The 18,422-nt window shown below is 36.1% G+C and overlaps 2 protein-coding genes across 4 annotated transcripts; one reads left to right on the top strand and one right to left on the bottom strand.

The window, feature by feature from the left end:
- Positions 1-9,219: 9,219 nt before the first annotated feature.
- On the bottom strand, positions 9,220-10,260 carry LOC138133706 (protein lin-52 homolog). Its single transcript, XM_069051652.1, has 4 exons — positions 10,171-10,260; positions 9,879-9,968; positions 9,724-9,825; positions 9,220-9,674 (listed from the first exon to the last, which is right to left on the bottom strand). Exons 1-4 carry the CDS (start codon positions 10,202-10,204, stop codon positions 9,532-9,534), a joined length of 369 nt encoding a protein of 122 aa, XP_068907753.1. The 5' UTR covers positions 10,205-10,260; the 3' UTR covers positions 9,220-9,531.
- A 172-nt stretch (positions 10,261-10,432) lies between these two features.
- Positions 10,433-15,519, top strand: LOC138133705 (probable protein phosphatase 2C T23F11.1). 3 transcript variants are annotated; one of them, XR_011160492.1, is made up of 4 exons: positions 10,632-10,750; positions 10,806-11,431; positions 14,681-15,113; positions 15,168-15,519. XR_011160492.1 is itself a non-coding variant. In XM_069051651.1 (3 exons), exons 2-3 carry the CDS (start codon positions 10,813-10,815, stop codon positions 15,010-15,012), a joined length of 951 nt encoding a protein of 316 aa, XP_068907752.1. In that variant the 5' UTR covers positions 10,433-10,631; positions 10,806-10,812; the 3' UTR covers positions 15,013-15,519. The 3 variants fall into 3 exon arrangements, 2 of the variants coding, with proteins under 2 accessions (XP_068907752.1, XP_068907751.1); XM_069051651.1 differs by lacking the exon at positions 10,632-10,750 and adding an exon at positions 10,433-10,631 and having other exon boundaries at positions 14,681-15,519; XM_069051650.1 differs by having other exon boundaries at positions 14,681-15,519.
- Positions 15,520-18,422: the final 2,903 nt, after the last annotated feature.

Raw genomic sequence — 18,422 nt, 5'->3', positions numbered from 1 at the left:
TAACAGACTACAGAATAGTAGGGACCGGGACCGAAAGACAAAGTGGCTCCTGTTAATTTGTGCACCACTTAGATAACCCATCTATACAGTGTCTTAACCAACCAATTAGTAATTTCTCAATGAATTTTTCATTTTAACCAAAACGTTCCTAGAACTAGATTGTATAAAATCTTGTACCTACTTATTAAGCCTTACTTTATTCGAATCTTTCTGCAAAATATTTATACACCCATCGTCCATGACAAAAAAGAACAAAACTATTCAACTTCCATAATTTCATCAGAAAATTCTGAATCATCATTACCTGCATCAAAATCCCAATCAAATTCCGAGTCAGATTCTCCTAATGAAATTATTAAAGGAAGAACGTTTTCAAATGAAAGATTTCTCATTAATTTTGCCCAATCTTCCGAAATAAGTTCTTCACAATATCTACAAAAATGTTGGCAAATTTCAGGAGTACATTTTAAAATAGACTCAAGCCATAAATTCACAACTCTATCGCGAAGTTATAATAGGGCTTACAAAACCCCTGTGCCATTTCAATTGGGTCGTTGTTTCTTCCTTCACTATCCGTGCTACATATTTATCTTGTACTCACCTACGATTGAATTTATACATAAAAAGAACTTGACTTCACTGTAACTTACTGAAAATATGTTCTGCAGTCTAATACAAACACCATCAATACGTTTTAATGTCGCTTAATTATGATTGCGGTAAATTCGGCAACATGTTACGTTCATTTTGATAGGTCCGCATGTCAGACACTTTAGTGACAGCAGAGATGACAGAAATCAAACATGTATCCAACGTTAAAAAATGAAATCATAGCCTCCCCTTATGCCAAAACAATATGCCATTCACGATGTTTTGGCATAAGGGGAGGCTATGATTTCATTTTTTAACGTTGGATACATGTTTGATTTCTGTCATCTCTGCTGTCACTAAAGTGTCTGACATGCGGACCTATCAAAATGAACGTAACATGTTGCCGAATTTACCGCAATCATAATTAAGCGACATTAAAACGTATTGATGGTGTTTGTATTAGACTGCAGAACATATTTTTAGTAAGTTACAGTGAAGTCAAGTTCTTTTTATGTATAAATTCAATCGTAGGTGAGTACAAGATAAATATGTAGCACGGATAGTGAAGGAAGAAACAACGACCCAATTTGAAATGGCACAGGGGTTTTGTAAGCCCTATTATAACTTCGCGATAGAGTTGTGAATTTATGGCTTGAGTCTATTTTAAAATGTACTCCTGAAATTTGCCAACATTTTTGTAGATATTGTGAAGAACTTATTTCGGAAGATTGGGCAAAATTAATGAGAAATCTTTCATTTGAAAACGTTCTTCCTTTAATAATTTCATTAGGAGAATCTGACTCGGAATTTGATGCAGGTAATGATGATTCAGAATTTTCTAATGAAATTATGGAAGTTGAATAGTTTTGTTCTTTTTTTTGTCACGGACGATGGGTGTGTAAATATTTTGCAGAAAGATTCGAATAAAGTAAGGCTTAATAAGTAGGTACAAGATTTTATACAATCTAGTTCTAGGAACGTTTTGGTTAAAATAAAAAATTCATTGACAAGTTACTAACTGGTTGGTTAAGACACTGTATAGGTGGGTTATCTAAGTGGTGCAGGAGCCACTTTAACTTTCGGTCCCGGTCCCTACTATTCTGTAGTCTGTTCAAGTCAGTTTCCTGTTTTGTTAAATTGGATTAAAAATGTGTGAGTATTTTATATTGCAAACTAGTAAAACTGACAACAATGCACTAGACAATGACGCAGTTTATAACCTCAAACTTAGAAAAAAATAACCTAATTCAACAGACAGCTTTACTGCCAACTTAAATGCACTTTTTCCATAGCCTCCCCTTATGCCAAAACATCGTGAATGGCATATATGTAATACTAGCCTCCACTCATCCGTGCTGCGCTGTATGTTGTACGCACACACAAAAAAGCACAAAACTTTTTCAAACATAAATATTGTCAAATTATTTCTCGTATGCCAACAAAGATGGCTATTGTAAAGATAATGTTGATGCTGCCATTTCCATTTGTATTTGATTCGATAAACTCTAACTAGAGAATTAATCTGAGTAATCTGACGATGTCCTTTTAAAAGGACGGTCGTAACATCTGGGTTTTAAGCTCATGTCTGAATATTGTTTTAAGCTTTTTTTTATATAAAGCTGGTCTCTTCTCTATTTCTTCAATCAATGTCTCTATTGACGAGTCATTCATTAACGACATTGTCGAACTTTTGTAAACAAAAAAATATGTACTGACGCAAAGACAAATTACTTTTTTACTCTTCACTGTGTCTTCGCAGTTCGAAGTTCGTATTCGACTGATTTGGTCTGAAAGTACCCAACAATAACCCATAAATTTGTTTGAAATGAAGAAGACAGCAATAAAAAAGGGATTGCAAAGGGGGTCTAAAAATGTGCCGGGGCAATAAAGGAGAAAGTGAAAAAAAAATAAAACTTTATTTATGGGCCCTAGAATTTGTTGGTTCATTGGGATTCATGGTTTTTTTACACTTTTGGTAATAAACAAAAGTAATGCCGGCGCTACACGATGCTACGAACGGTGTAGCGAATGTTTGATCCAAAAAGTGTGGTACAAACGTTTGTCCGGTTTGTCTAGAGTCTAGAGATTTTGAAAATGGTGGCGATGTGAGCATGTGTCATATCACTGAATTCACAAAAAAATACTCTTTCAAAAATATTAAAATTGACTACACATGCTATTTAAAAAAAATCAAGTTAGCCTTGTATCTTCAAAACAAATGATGTTAGAAAATTGAAAACAATATCATATGATAGAATTTATAAACACTTCTAAAGCTTGTTTGACACGATGCTAAATTTTGTAAAAAATTTGTTAGAAAATGAGAGAGACCCTCGATCAGGACCAATGAACGATCAGGATCATAGTCTGTCTTTGTCAGATCCTGATCGTTCATTGGTTGCATGCGCAATTGTGCGAGCCAGCGTTGAACTGTCAATTCAGCTGATTTGATTCGTAGTTGCGAGTTCGAGCGCATGCGCAAGCTTCCAAAACCTGAGCATGGCTTTGAAAAATAGAAATATTTCCTATTCTAGCAAAGTCATAGCCACGCCGTGGCGTTTTTTAAAAGCTGTGCTCGCATTGGCCGATCGGTTTCCAAGACGAGCGAGCCACGCTTGTAAAGCCACCATGAAAACGACGCTTTAATCTAGGAATTATTTTTAATCTTGCTAAACTCGTTAAAAAACAAAATCCAAGTCATGTAGAGGTATTTTTGAATCGGTGAAATGGTAACCAACATTCTATTTTATAGAATTTGGAAGTTGTTCCTTTATTTGGAGACATGCAAATTGCTCCATTCAACTATATTAAAAGAAGTAAACATTTTGATCCAAGTAAATGGCCTTTGTCTAGTAGTAACACTCCATCTCCTCAAGCTGATTTGATGGTGCACTTACCACAAATCCGCGACGATCACGTTAAATACATAAGCGAATTGGCGCGATACAGCAACGAAGTCACCACCACATATAAAGAAAGCGGTAGCGATGTTGAAAATAAAGAAACCGCGGAGTTGGCGCTTAGAGGCTTACAATTGCTATCTGAATGGACAAGCGTGGTCACTGAGCTCTACTCCTGGAAGCTATTACACCCGACTGATCACCACCAAAATAAAGAATGCCCGCCAGAAGCCGAAGAATACGAAAGAGCGACGCGGTACAATTACAGCGACGAGGAGAAATTCGCACTGATTGAAGTGATAGCGATGATTAAAGGTCTGCAGGTACTGATGGCCAGAATGGAAACTGTCTTCACAGACGCGATTGACACGATGTGTGCCCGGTGGAGACGAGTTCCTCCCGGTACCCAAAATATCCTAATCTTGGATGCAGGTAGTGAAGGGTTGGGGATTAGACTGCATCGCAGGGTGGTATCTAATTATTATCATCTGTACATTTAAAAAATAATTTTTTAGAACCGTCAAAAAAACGTGACATTTAGGTATGCATCGTTATCAAGTCGCAAAGTATCTAATTTTTAAAAAGAGATTGCGGTACAACCGTAGCTGCAAATTTCGCTTTTAAGAGTTACGGTGCCGACAAAGGCATCCAGACATAAAATTTACAACCGATTTTGGCCCCAGTGAACGGTTCTTTGGACGTTTCGTTGAAATTATTTAAAAACAAAAATTATTTATCGAACCTATTCGGGCCATTACAATACAATACACACCTGTGAAATACAAATGAATCACTTTGCGCTACACCTAGTAGCCTAGTACCACCAGAACAGTCACCCAGAAATTGAAAACTGCTTTGAAGTTCGAACAAATCGTGTAGCCGTGCATCAAACCAACGAATGTTTTCGTCAAACGTTTGGGAGAAGTCCTTTGACGCGGTCAAGAATACGGACAACATCCGGAACGTGATCCAACGTGAACGTTGGATGCTCGACATCTGTCGTTCGTGGATTGAAGATCGGCCACACGATGCGACGCACTATCAACCCTCCAACGTTGGAGGGTGTTCCTAGCATCGTGTAGCGCCGGCATAACGAATAATTGAGTGTGTGATCATAGTAGGGCGTTCCGACTGCGACTTTATCCAGCTTTCGCATAAAAATTACAAAAATAATTACGTATCGTAGCCATACGTGCGGGGCACAACCGCATTTATCACCTCGCTTTGTTTGCGTTGCGTTGAAGATGTATAGGAATCTAGATAATTCTGAAATACATATATTTAAGAGAGCACGTCTCATTTTTTACTAGAATCATTTCGTACTTTTGTTGGTGCTCGTAGGTATCTTAATAAATTTCACTTAATTAATATAATATGAGATTTGACATGGGATAAAAATAGTTAGTTCAAAATACAGTGTGGAAATTTTAACTGGAATAAAATTCATAACTTGGACATACGCGGTTTTTGTAAAAAATCCCGAAACAGGTCGATTTTTGTTTTTCCTTGCTCACATTTTGGCGTATATGGTTTTTGCATATGTCCTTCCGGAAGTGCGCAACACCCCTAACCTTTTTTTTTCAAATGGAAGGGTACGCCAAGTGATACCTTGTTTGAAATTGAATTGAAAAAAAATCGAGGGAAAAATTGCCCTTTTTTTAAATAAAAAACCCATTTTATATACGCGGAATCAGGGGATTCAAAATCTAAGAAATTCCTTTTTGAGAGGATTTTTCTTGCCATTCAACGTGGGAACGCTGCTAGCATTCGGGGCACTTTTCCAGATTCCGCATTATTATCGGAAATTTTCGGATTGTAAATTAAAAATGTTATATAATTTAATATAACTCCATTTTATATGTATAAAAATGTCAATGTCACTGTCACAATCTCAATCGTTTATTTCATCAGAAAATATTGTTTTATCACAAGCTAATGATGGTTCAAAATGTAAAATCTGCAACAAGATATTGAAAAATAATGCAGGAGTTAAAATTCACATGAGTAAAAGTCATTCTAATGTTGTATCCTTGCTTTCGCCTGTCCCATGTGCCCCGTCAACATCGAATGGATTTACTGGTTTAAGATCCAATTTAGGGAAATTCTTTAGACCTCAATATAGATACAGCGAAGTTGAAAGCGATGAAGATATACCATTTTCGCAGGATAATTTTGAAATTGAGCCAAACCTGTCCCAAGTTGTCAAGCCTTCTTCAAATTTGGAAAACTCACAAACGTCTTCTATTATAGAAAAGCCATCTACGAAAATTGCGTACCCATTTTCTCCTTTACATCTATTTAAAGACGAGAAACGCCTTAAAACACATATCGGAAAATATCATTGCGACAAACAAGTTGATATCAGTAATACTAATGTGTCAAGAAGTTCGATTCAAGACAAATTAATAAATTTACGTAGCAATATCCACACTCTGAGAAGAATTCCGAAAGGAGCCCGAAATCAATCAGCAGATAAACTGTCGTCTGTAATTCACGAGTGCATCAACTCCAACTCTATTCTGGCTTGGGAAAACTTATTTGTTTTTGCTTATATATCATTTAACTTAAACGGATCAAAAATAAAAAATTTAACGTCGAAAATTAAGGATAATATCGCCAAATTCAATTTACCGTCATCGATTCCAAAGATAAATGGTTCAAGCACCTTTCAAAAAAGAATAGAAGCAAAAGTGAATGATTTTGACATTAGAGGAGCAGTTAAAATTTTAAGTTCTGATGACAAACTTGCTCCTTTTGATGAAGTCACCTTCAATGTCTTAAAAACGAAACATCCAACACCGTCTCGTCCTCTTTCATTTCCGGAGCCACCTCTGAACAATATTCCTGTCTTTTGCGTGAACGAGTCAGATGTTTTAAGAGGTATTAATTCATTCTATTGCGGTTCAGGACCAGGAATCGATGGTATGAGACCTCAATTTTTGAAGGATATGGTCTCTTTTTCTGCTGGAGAAGCTGGTAAACGTGCCCTGACAGCCATTACAAAATTATGTAACTTTATTCTTGATGGTAAGATTAATGAAGAAGTTCTTCCCATATTTTTTGGAGCTTCCCTCTGCGCTCTTTCAAAAAAAAGACGGTGGTTTGAGACCAATAGCAATTGGTTGCTCCTTTAGAAGACTTGCAGCTCGCGTTGCTTGTTTTAAAAACAACTGCGAGATTCATTCATATTTAGCTCCCCATCAGCTTGGAGTAGCAACAAAAAAAGGTTCCGAAATGGCTATCCACACAGTTCGTACTTATCTTAATCTCCCTGAAAATAATGACAAAATTATGCTGAAGATTGATTTTGCGAATGCATTTAATTCCGTAGAAAGAGATAAAATGCTTTTACAAATTAAAGAAAATTTTCCTATCCTTTATCCCTTTATGAATCAAAGTTACAGATTACCTTCATCTCTTTTTTTTGGAGATAAAATCATATCTTCAGAAGTTGGTGTTCAACAAGGTGATCCCTGTGGCCCAATGGCGTTTAGTGTTTCCATTCAACCTTTGGTAATGATAATGACATCGGAGCTGAACATTTGGTATTTGGATGATGCCACTCTTGCAGATACCCCAGATATTGTTTTAAATGACCTTCGTAATCTCATTGAATTAGCAGCTGAAATTGGTTTGAAAGTTAACACAGATAAATGTGAAATTTTCTTCAATTCAAAAAACGAAGATATGTCTATCATTCAGCAATTTGAAAAAATTTGTCCAGGAATTAGAATAGTATCGTCTAACGACTTACAGTTACTGGGAGCTCCAATTTTTGAAGAGGCGTATGTTCAACAATTCAGGATTAAAGAACAAAAAATTAAGTTACTTATCTCTCGCCTTGACCACCTCAACTCTCATGTGGCGTATTTTTTATTGAAGAACTGCCTTTTTATACCAAGACTAACTTATTTTATCCGCACTTGTGCGCTTTGGAAATTTCCGTCGCTGATTTCTGAAATCGACTCTTGTCTTCGGAAGAGCCTCACGTGCATTCTTAACATTAATATAAATGATATTCAATGGCTGCAAGCAACTCTCCCTGTTTCTAAAGGTGGTTTGGGTATTCGCAGAATTTCAGATGTGTGCCTGATAGCATTTCTGAGTTCAGCCTATGGTGTTCAGAATGGAATGTCTTCATTACTCCCTACTAAGGACATTCCGATTCAAGTTCACCTCTTGGATACAGCCTTGGAAGAATGGTCATCAATTAATTCTGTCTTTCCATCGACTAGACATATTCAGAAATGCTGGGATAACATTAACATAACAAGAATTATCACAAGTGAACTTCAATTTAATACAGTTACAGACATAGCTCGCTTTAAAGCGCTTCAGTGCAATGAATCTGGATCTTGGTTGGATGCCATTCCTTCAAAAAATATTGGTACCTTTTTGGATTTGCAAGATTTTCAAGTTTGCGTAGGTCTTCGACTCGGCTGCGAACTATTTGAAAATCATCTTTGCAACTGCCGCATATTTGTCAACGCTCAAGGAATTCATGGTCTAAGCTGTACTAAGAGCAAAGGAAGGCTGCCAAGGCATAGTGAACTTAATTCAATTATTCAAAGAGTTTTTTCATCAATTCATATCCCAGCTACACTTGAACCTACGAATCTTTCACGTGACGATGGTAAGAGACCAGATGGCGCCACGCTCACCCCTTGGTCAAAGGGCCAACGTCTCATTTGGGACGTAACTTGTGTCGATACACTTGCCAATTCATATCTTTCACAGACATCCGTAGAAGCTGGGGCAGCAGCAGAAATTGCTTGCCGAAAAAAACATGAAAAATATAAAATATTAAAGTCTGCGAATTTTATTTTCAAGGCACTTGCCTTCGAAACACTGGGTCCTTGGTGCGAAGAAACTAGAACTTTTATCAACACAATCGGCTCTAAGTTGGTTAAAGAAACTGGCAACGTCAGGGCAAAACAATTTCTTCGTCAAAGACTTTCTTTGGCCATTCAACGGGGCAATGCAACAAGCATTCGCGGCACCCTTCCTCATAGCCCATCATTGGATGAAATTTTTTTAATTTAATTTTTACTTTCCTTTAAAATTTTGTTCTTGTTTAAATTTTTATTTTTCATGTGTTATTATATTACAATCTATTTTGATTGAAATAAATACAACCCTATGTATAAGTATTGTTTTGGGAAAAAAATTAAAAACCCATTTTTTTTATATTAAAAAAATAATAAAAAAAGGCATTTTTTATAAGGGTTTTAGTTTTTTTAATGAAGCCCTGCAACTCCGCTTTTTTGCGAAAAAGATGACATTGGTCAAAAACTTCTGTCTACATAAAAATTACATATTATAATAATTAATTAATTTTTGAATAAATTTACATACCGTTCTAGAACACCAAAAATTACTTACCGACGGGTTTATTGTTAGCAACGAGTAAACATAGCTTACCGTCTTGGAAACAGACGTGGTAAACAAGCAAATTTAGCAATATCGTTATTGAACAACATTGATTTTGCATAGATCATACCAATCAACAGCTTCATATCATAGCAACTACAACATTGTTACGTGTAGCAATATTGGTAAATTTTAAAACACAATCGCACCAATGAAAGTATTTCAAGTTAAAGTGTTGCCTGAAGATAGCAGGCGAGTATTTTGGGTTGGGTTTCAATTGAACATGAACACTTGATTTTTTACTGAATTTGCACCAAGACTCAGAAAGTTAGGAAACCAAAAAATAACATGTATCAAATAGAAAACATCACAAATCTTTATTCAACTTAAAATTATATTAATAAAGAATTTGTACTTGGCTTCATGATTTACACAAAATACTTCACACCTTCTTAATACATATTATAACAATCTATGTAATTGCAACCTCATAAAGTCAACTTATTGTCTGTCGTAGAATTTCCATAAAGTGTAAAAAACGTTTGATTCACTGTAAAATGTAATTTTTTATGTTACTCATAATATTAAAAATAAAATTAGCTTCAAACACAGCTTCAAACACTTGGCACCTCCACCATTAACAAACATCACTTGATGTCCACAGAATGTATCACTTTTGCCTTTTTTGTTTGAATAAATTCAAATATGTTCCTCTTGTTATTTCTTTTGATTCTTCAACACCCAACTGATATGCAATATCATGTAATTCTTTAACCTTCGAGATCAATCCAGCTGTTGGCAATGCTGCTAGTTCTATCAAATGTACACTGAATTACTCAGCACCTAAACACAAGGTACTCACGGTGTAAGTAATTTTGATCCTCTTGATTCAGTTCTCTTGAGTAAGGCAACTTCACTGCACTAGATGGTGTGAAACTATTGATGAAATTTGTCATACCTGGATCTGGATTTATCAATGGTTACACTTTTTACAGTGTACAAAGATAATCTACTTACATTTCTCTGGCCATATTTCTGGAGAGGCTCTATCCAGATTTTCCATACTCAATAAACTTCTCTCCAGATCACTTAAAGCTTGGTCTTGCTCTAGGAATTGCAACAAATCAATTATATTTTTGACAGTTTGACATAAGCTACCCTGTTTAAAATGTGAACGTATTTCGAGCTAAGAGATGAAAATTCTTTGGTACGTTTTTCGCATGCGTCTCAAACAATCAGTGAATGATTGTTTCCATGAAGATGTAGTGATTCTTTAATGATACTTTAAATTTTAATAAAAATGGATTACCTTGTTCAATGCTCCCGGGTTTCTCGGACGCCATCTTGCAATACCACCAACATTAAGAAACGTAATCAAATATCTTTAAAATCACTAAAAGTGATAAAAACCAAAATTAAACAATTTATTAGAGTTCGTTTACCTCAGCGTTATTGGTGCAGTAAGACAAGTAAGACGAGTGCAAAGGCTATTCAAGCTACACTTCAGGCGGATAATGATTGCGATACTCAGATTTAGGGTATTTCGTGTTGGTGGATTGGTAGCGTTGTTTGCAAATGTCACATCAATGTCAAACGTCAACAATTTTTTTTGAAGAGTTGCAGTTGGATTAACCTAAATATTGCGTCCTAAATCTCGTGACACACAACAATAAAAAGTCGTTGTGTTAATTATTATAAGGAAAATATGCCATTATATTTAGCACAAGTATGCTAAATAAAAGACACCAAAAGAGCAGAGTTCAATTTTGAGTAAGTAGTATGCGTGCGATTAGATTTTTTTATTAAATTCAAAGTTGATGGATGTTTTTCACAATGTTTTTTTATGTACCGTCAAGTAATTTCACATTTAGAAAAATGGGTCGTATAAAGTAGAACAACGTTCAGTGTGGTAACGGTCCCGCGTAAATATATTTTCCGTTTTAGGAATACTATGGGTCAGACTCTGTCAGAACCAGTAACTGCCAAAAACACAGCATGCTGCCAAAACGCCAACTACCAGGTGGGTTCCAGTTCAATGCAGGGATGGCGCATCAACATGGAGGACTCGCACACGCACATTTTATCGCTACCCGATGATCCTGACGCCGCGTTTTTCGCGGTGTACGACGGCCACGGCGGCTCCAAAATCTCCGAGTACGCTGGCAAACACCTCCACAAATTCATCACCAACAGAGAAGAATACAAAGATGGAGACGCTGAGAAAGGCATGAAACAGGCGTTCCTCGAAATCGACAGAGTCATGCTGGAAGATGAAACGCTAAAAAACGAACAATCAGGCTCTACAGCTGTGGCAATAATTATAAAAAATGGTCTTTTGTATTGTGCGAATGTAGGTGATTCGAGAGCCGTTGCCAGTATTGGGGGCCGTGCGGAGCCCCTATCCAACGACCACAAACCTAACAACAAGGAGGAGTACGATCGAATAGTGGCCGCCGGCGGATGGGTCGATTTCAACAGAGTCAATGGCAACCTGGCGCTGTCTCGAGCTCTGGGCGACTTTATCTTCAAAAGGAACCAAGACAAACCCCAACAAGAACAAATTGTTACAGGTAGGTGGTTCTTGCCATTAGCTGGCAATAAAGTCTCTTAAGTGCCTACTCTGTTTATTGAAAGACTGTCAATATTTATGTTTCTTTTTATGGACAGTATATTTAGAACAAGTAAGTGTTGCGTGAGCAATGGGGCTGGTATCTCAAGGTAAATAATTACATTACAATAACTTGTCAGTTTCCACTACTTTGTTCTCCACATGTTTATTTTTAAAAAATAGAAAAATCTGGACAACATATGTTATGAATTGAAAGTTATTTGGCACAGGTTGTGACCTATTTAGGTCGGGTCATCTTGCCATTCATTTTCCTAATGTCACCGTATTTACGTCATTGTGCTCCAGCGGTTTATGAACGTAAGAGCGTGACGACTCCACGAAGGAGTCACTCCTCCACAAGTCTTGAAACTATCGATTACGAAGTTATTTTTAGCAAATCTCATCCAAAATACCCTCACACATGTTTTTTTTTTAATTGAATTATTAAAACAAATCATTTGTCATTGTGGGCGGAGTTATATGGGAGTTTCTACAACTGAATTAACTTGGCGAGTTCTATGGCAACTGTTATCAATATGTCATCCCGATGTGACGTCACGAACCCTCCTCTTTTTTTGATAGATGACGCTCGACAACTTTGTCTTAAGCACAACTGCAAACATCTGCCTCGATTATCTTAAGAAAATCAGTTGACTCATTCGTTTATGGCGATTGTTGTTCCATTTTGGTATTATCCTTTGACGCAAATGTGGTATTTACTTTTCCGTGACGCTGAAACGTTTCTGTTGGAAAAGAGTCGAACGGATAGGATTTAATTAACGGTTTTATTTCACGAGTGGCCGTTATAGCCGATTTATCGATAGGCCGTTGACCGAAAAGAAGCGCAACAGAAACATGTTAGTCAAGCGGCATTGTACATGCACAAAGAAACATGACCGTTTATTGAGTTTGCGATAAAATGTCGATAAGTTTGAAGTGTTGGTGCTTCGCACGCGATCCAGCACGGTTTGTAAACTTGAAAAATTAGAACACAAAGTCGTTCCGACTTGGAATTGTAATTGATGTGGCAACACGATTCGTTGATAAAAATAAATTGCGTCGTGAATAATTCATTAAAAAGTATTTGGATAGTTTGGGTTATTAAAGGTGTAAATAATGCTGACTGGTTTATTTTTAATTACAGTTGTAGAACAAAGGTCGGAGAATGGGTAGTCACATTAAAAGCTTTTTTTTTTGACGATTTTCGAAGCGTTTCAAAACTATATTAACACGAGGTTTTAAATTGCTGTGAACCATGCGTATACAGGTATCCTAGATCTACCTCCCCAAAGAAAACAGGCCTGTGCCGACAACAAAAGAGACTTCAAGATGACTAAAATAAATTTTCTTGTAGCTCACATAACCTAGTTATAAATTTCTTAATTTCACTAATTCCAGAAGCTCGTCCTCAGGTATTACTAAAAAATTGGACAGGTCGGTAGACAGCAAAAATAATTATTGATATCGCAACAAAATTCCAAATCCTGGCAACGCAAAATTGCGATCGTTCTACCTTGATGGTGCTGAACTCTGATTGGTCAAGTTTAGGATGTCCTTTCTCGATTATCGCTTGAGGTGGGACTTTTTTTCTTTAAAATTCAGATTATCACATTTACCCAAATACTCCCTTTTTCTCAGGAGAACTAGTTCTGGGACATTTGTTACATCTAAGGCGCCCGCGATTTTTCTGCACCCGTTGTAATTCTGTTTTAAACTTTTCCGTGCATTAGCGTCAATTGGCACTTAATAGTTCATTTAATAATAATGAATGAAAGTAGATTACTATTGTAACAAAATTTGGGAGACGATTTGAAATTTTATTTTTAATGAAATGACATTGCTTCATCAATACCAACCCAATGCCATTAAAATAAAAGTCACTAGATAATTATTTTATCTTATAAAAAATGAAATTAGAAAGCCGAAATAGAAAAACTAGACTAGCATGTTACACTCGTTTTGCAAAACATGTCCTCGGATTCGTTTCTTTAGAACACGCTTGTTCGACAATAGACTGTCTTGTGCAATTCGTATAAGTAACCAATATTCTGATTTTTTATTTACTATTTTCTTTATAAATACTGTTCCTCCCCTTTTGTATGTACTACATTTCTTAAAATTACAGCACTATTAAGACCGACTGACAAACTGTTACAATTATTTCATTCTTAGTTTTGAATATGTTTATTGTACCAGAAGCTAATCCTTCATGGTTTAATGCTTTTTAGTTTAAGTTTGTCAAAACTGCTAACTGCTCACACAATAGTTTCATTTAGAATAAATTGTAAGGTTTGCCATTACCTTAAGCTACAATTAGTTCCATTAGGAATATGATTGACTCCCGTAAATCATTCACTACGAGTTGCTGCTAAAAGTATTTTAAATTGTGGTTATCACCTTGACAGAATTTTAGTTGGACTCTAGGATACAGTTGCCAGGTTCTCCTCTTGCTAATCATACATTCACGGAATCGTCAAATTTTTAACTTAAATTTCTTGCACGCACACGTGTTGAGCTACAAATTTATCATGAGTTGAAGCCGCCTTTTTACATCATGCAATAGTTTGCCTCCAAATTGATTTTGGTTATAATTTTATGATAATTTATGAGTGAACTTGGTTGTTTTTGTAGACGTGTTGTGAGTAAAAATAAAGTTGTAAAATAATTTAGACCTGTCACGTGTGTTATCGGACAAGTTTAATAAATCTGATCAAAATCTGAATCCACTCTGGTAGCAACGTACCTTCCGAACGTTGACACCGAGCGTAGAACTGTGAACTGTGATCGACCGACATCACCAAAAAAGAACACATTAGCAATGCCAATACTACGGAAAACCGCAACACCGTTTTACAAATGAAATTGAAAATATAAGCGTAAATGAAAAAATGTAAGACCACACCGACACCGTACAAGTATCCTTGGATTTTTTTTTATTTGCAAATTTTTAAATCAACTTGAATTCAAATTGTAATCGGTTACCCCGACATTTCTGGCGCCGGCGCCGTCTGGTTCGAATGATGAGGATACCTGTGCCTAATTAATAAACGAAAATAGTCGAGGTTGTTTGTGACGAAATATTTATTTTTGGTACATAATCGAAGTGTTCTCGATGTAATCATGACTCGTACGGCTGTAACAATATTTGTGTCAGTTTTATTGCCTTTTCAACACGCAATTTGATTGTTATTAACGCGACAATTTGTTGCAGCCTATCCAGAAGTACAAGTATATGAGGTAACCCCCGAATGGGAATTCGTGGTGATCGCGTGCGACGGCATTTGGGACGTCATGAGCAACGAAGAAGTGGTTGCGTACGTCAGAGAGCGTATCGCCTCCGGGGTAGAACCCGAGGAGATTTGTGAAAGTCTGATGATGATATGCTTGGCCCCAGACTGCCAGATGGCAGGTCTCGGTTGTGATAATATGACTGTTGTAATAGTCGGACTGCTACAAGGTGGGACCTATGAAGAACTTTCGTCGAAATGTGCAAGAACTTACATTTCCGAATCAGAAGATAAAGAGGAGCACTACCTCCTGTGAGCTATGTGCAGATTATAATTTTAAATGAATGTACTTTTAACGTGTAAATAAACTTGTACATAATATAACGTCTAGGAGATCTTTGCTTTGGTACCATAAGGGTAAGATGAGTAGTTTTGTGATAGTTATGATTTTTACCAAAATTAATGTTTTAGAAGACTGTTGTGATGTAGATATAGCGGATGTAGATAGATTATTATTAGATCAGCACCGAATTATTTTTAACATTCATAAACACAAATTTCGTAGGTTAAGTGCCAATTAAATCAATTTTTTTAAACCCGGTTTTGTTGAAGGTTTGCGATAAAGGCAACGTATGGAATAAATCTTTATTATCTTTAATACAATAAGTCTATCCTAATGACATTACTTAATATGATGAATTACGTGCAAAACAATAAGACAATGGGAAATAAAACTATTATAGATACTTTACAATTGGCATATAAATATAGGATAATGTACGAAAACGTTAAGGTTTATCGGAATAAATAATCATAAATTAAATTCATCTTTCTTTTGCTTACTACCCTATATACACGAGATTGGACAGTACAAAAACAATCTTCTCAACGATACAAAATGAAAATTCCTCCAAGTCTATCAACAGTTTCTACTATAACCATGCGAGGAACAACTAATCTTTTTCGATCATAAATTTATATTTTACACAATTTTACCTTCCTATAAAAACCGTATGCAATATTGCATGTTAATTTGGTACAAAAGTTATTTACATCTCAAGCTAAGCTAAATAAAAAAAAAAAAGAGGAAAAAAATCAATATGTATACTCCGTACTATTGGGGACAAATTACTTTGGTCGTCAAAGTCAGTTGACTGACATAAAGTTGTAAAGCAAGCATTAGGACGGTTGACCTTATTTTTTACTACTGTCAACTACTGTTACTGTCAAACTCATCATTGCAAAATGTTAAATACCGAAAAATGGACAACTGAAGGAGATATTCCTAGGAGGAAAAATTGAAAAGGTTTCCACAAGGCAATTTGGCCCATGGACAATCCCCCAGAAACAAGGGAGATGATTTTAAATTTTTGAATGGTGGAAGGTGCCATATTTTTGACAAGAGAAAAGTCAATACATAATTTGAAATTGTCATCCCTATTGACTTGACGTTAATGCTTGGTTTACATTAATTTGTTTTGAAGTGACAGAAGAATGACGACCAAAGTATTTTGTCCCTAAAATAGTACATACATAACGCAGCGAAAAATACTAAACTCTCCATCTCAATTGTTTCACGTTATGTAGAAAACCGTTGTAGCTTTGCAGATTAATTCCCGCCACACTTGTCTCTGTGTCTGTCTTCTGTCAAAAAACGTGTACTTTGACTACTTCTGGAATTTTCACGTTTTTTCTGGCTAGACAGCCTCAGGGCGTCCTCCTAGATCATTTCCCACCATTCAAACCTTGTGCAAATGAATTTTCCTTACCCTTTAGTTATAATAAGACATTGGCGCGACCTTAACGCGACCTTGAAACACAACAAGAGAGAAAAAAGGCATTTGCACAAGGTTTGAATGGTGGGAAACGATCTAGGAGGACCCCTGAGGCTGTCTAGCCAGAAAAAACGCGAAAATTCCAGAAGTAGAGGTATTTTCATATTTAGTGGCGGAAACAAAAGACTGAGAAATGTCACAAAAATGTATTGTCAGGTGTCAAATTTCTCATAAACGCCGTAAAAAGGAATGTCTAGGTATAATAGTTATTTACACAATTAGTGGGATAAAAGCAATATTACAGGATTCGAGTGTGAAGATTGCAGATGACGAGGGCGTTAGCCCGAGTTCATCTGTAATCACACGAGTTTCCTGTAATATGCTTTAGCCCACGTGTTATGTACAAAATTTTATCTAAGACCTTCCCGAATTAAAAAAAGGGGTAAATCTTATTTATTTCCGCCAGTTTCATTACACCACTCAGTGGAATAATGACTTACTTATCCCACTGAGTGGGGTAATGAAGCTCACTTATCCCACTGAGTGGAGTAATGAAATGCGTCCGGTAATGAAGTTCCTTATTCCACTCAAATGAGTGGGATAAGCGTCATTTATCCCACGGGATTAGATAAATAAATTTAAATTTTCACTAAATAGATTGAAAAAATAAATTCTAAGGAAACCAATTTTTGTCAGTGATTCAAAAGGAAAAGTTATTCTCATATAATCAAACAGATTACTAATTTTGTCTCTAGTTCGACGACGAATAACTTTCTTATTGCCAATTTGCTGCATTTCTGTCGAAATTACGAACGTCTTTGAAAATTTTGACACTGACAATATAAATTTGTGACATTTCTCAGTCTTTTGTTTCCGCCATCAAATATGAAAATATCTTTAGTTAAAGTGAACAATTACCTACCATTAATTTTATCAATGATACTTTCGCTACGGAAATTTGAAATGTCCAAAGAACTGCTTGTTTCAATACGTTTTGATTCCCATTTTTCATTTCTTTCTTATTACTCGGAGTCGGCGTCGTGAGCATTTCCACCAATATCGTCGGATGGCGGCATCAGCCGAGCCAAAAGGACCCTTTTTGTTAATGTTTAGAATTTATTTACTGTGGTAAATTATTAGTTTTTATATAATTTATTGTCGAACATTTTATGGACTTAAGTTAAGGCGTGGGATTTTTGTTTTAACCCCGATAGGGTCAAGAACAAGCAGCTGGGGGATTAAGCATCGAGCCCCAGCTGGGTCGTAAATGTCATATCTAATTATCGAGCTCTTGCATAAAATGTTATAGTTTTAGACTTTTTGATACATTCTGTAACACGCAGCCGAAGAATAAAGAGCTGGTTTTGAAGTGTAAAGTTTTGTTTTATTTGAAATAAAATTGTTAATCTAAAAATACAAATTACATCATTGTCGGTGTTTGAATCATCCAGTTCGACTTTAACGTCGGCGTTATCTTCCGGTAATGGTCCGTTGTCTTTTTCCCAGTGTTTTAGAACGTTGTCTAAATTATATCTTTTGCGATAGTTAACGAAAAACGTGTAAGGCATTTTTGGGAATTGGTTGGCACCGTGCTTCCTGGAGTTCAAAGTCACTTCAAAGTGGAGACCCAATACGACCCAGATGCCTGACCCACCCGCTTTACCCCGTACCTCACCTTTTTATGTATCGTTTTGTTTATGTGAACGCACCCCGTCGAGGGTGTAAAGGAATCTAGTTTTAGTCTTTGTGTTTTATGTCGATAAGAGAGCACGTTTCATTTATGCTGTAATTGTTTTCATCTTTTGATGGCATTATAATAAATCTCACAACTGATATTTTAAATGAGTCTTACATGAAAAATTCCAACAAAAAAAATAGGTACAGTTGCGGAATTAAAATTTCGGGCACTATTGTCAATGTCATGATATAAACTCTAAAACAACCTTTACCT

Source organism: Tenebrio molitor, chromosome 6 (assembly GCF_963966145.1).
Source record: "Tenebrio molitor chromosome 6, icTenMoli1.1, whole genome shotgun sequence".
NCBI lineage: Eukaryota > Metazoa > Arthropoda > Insecta > Coleoptera > Tenebrionidae > Tenebrio > Tenebrio molitor.
The sequence above is the reverse complement of the archived record's forward strand: the minus strand, read 5'-3'. Positions and strand labels throughout refer to the sequence as shown.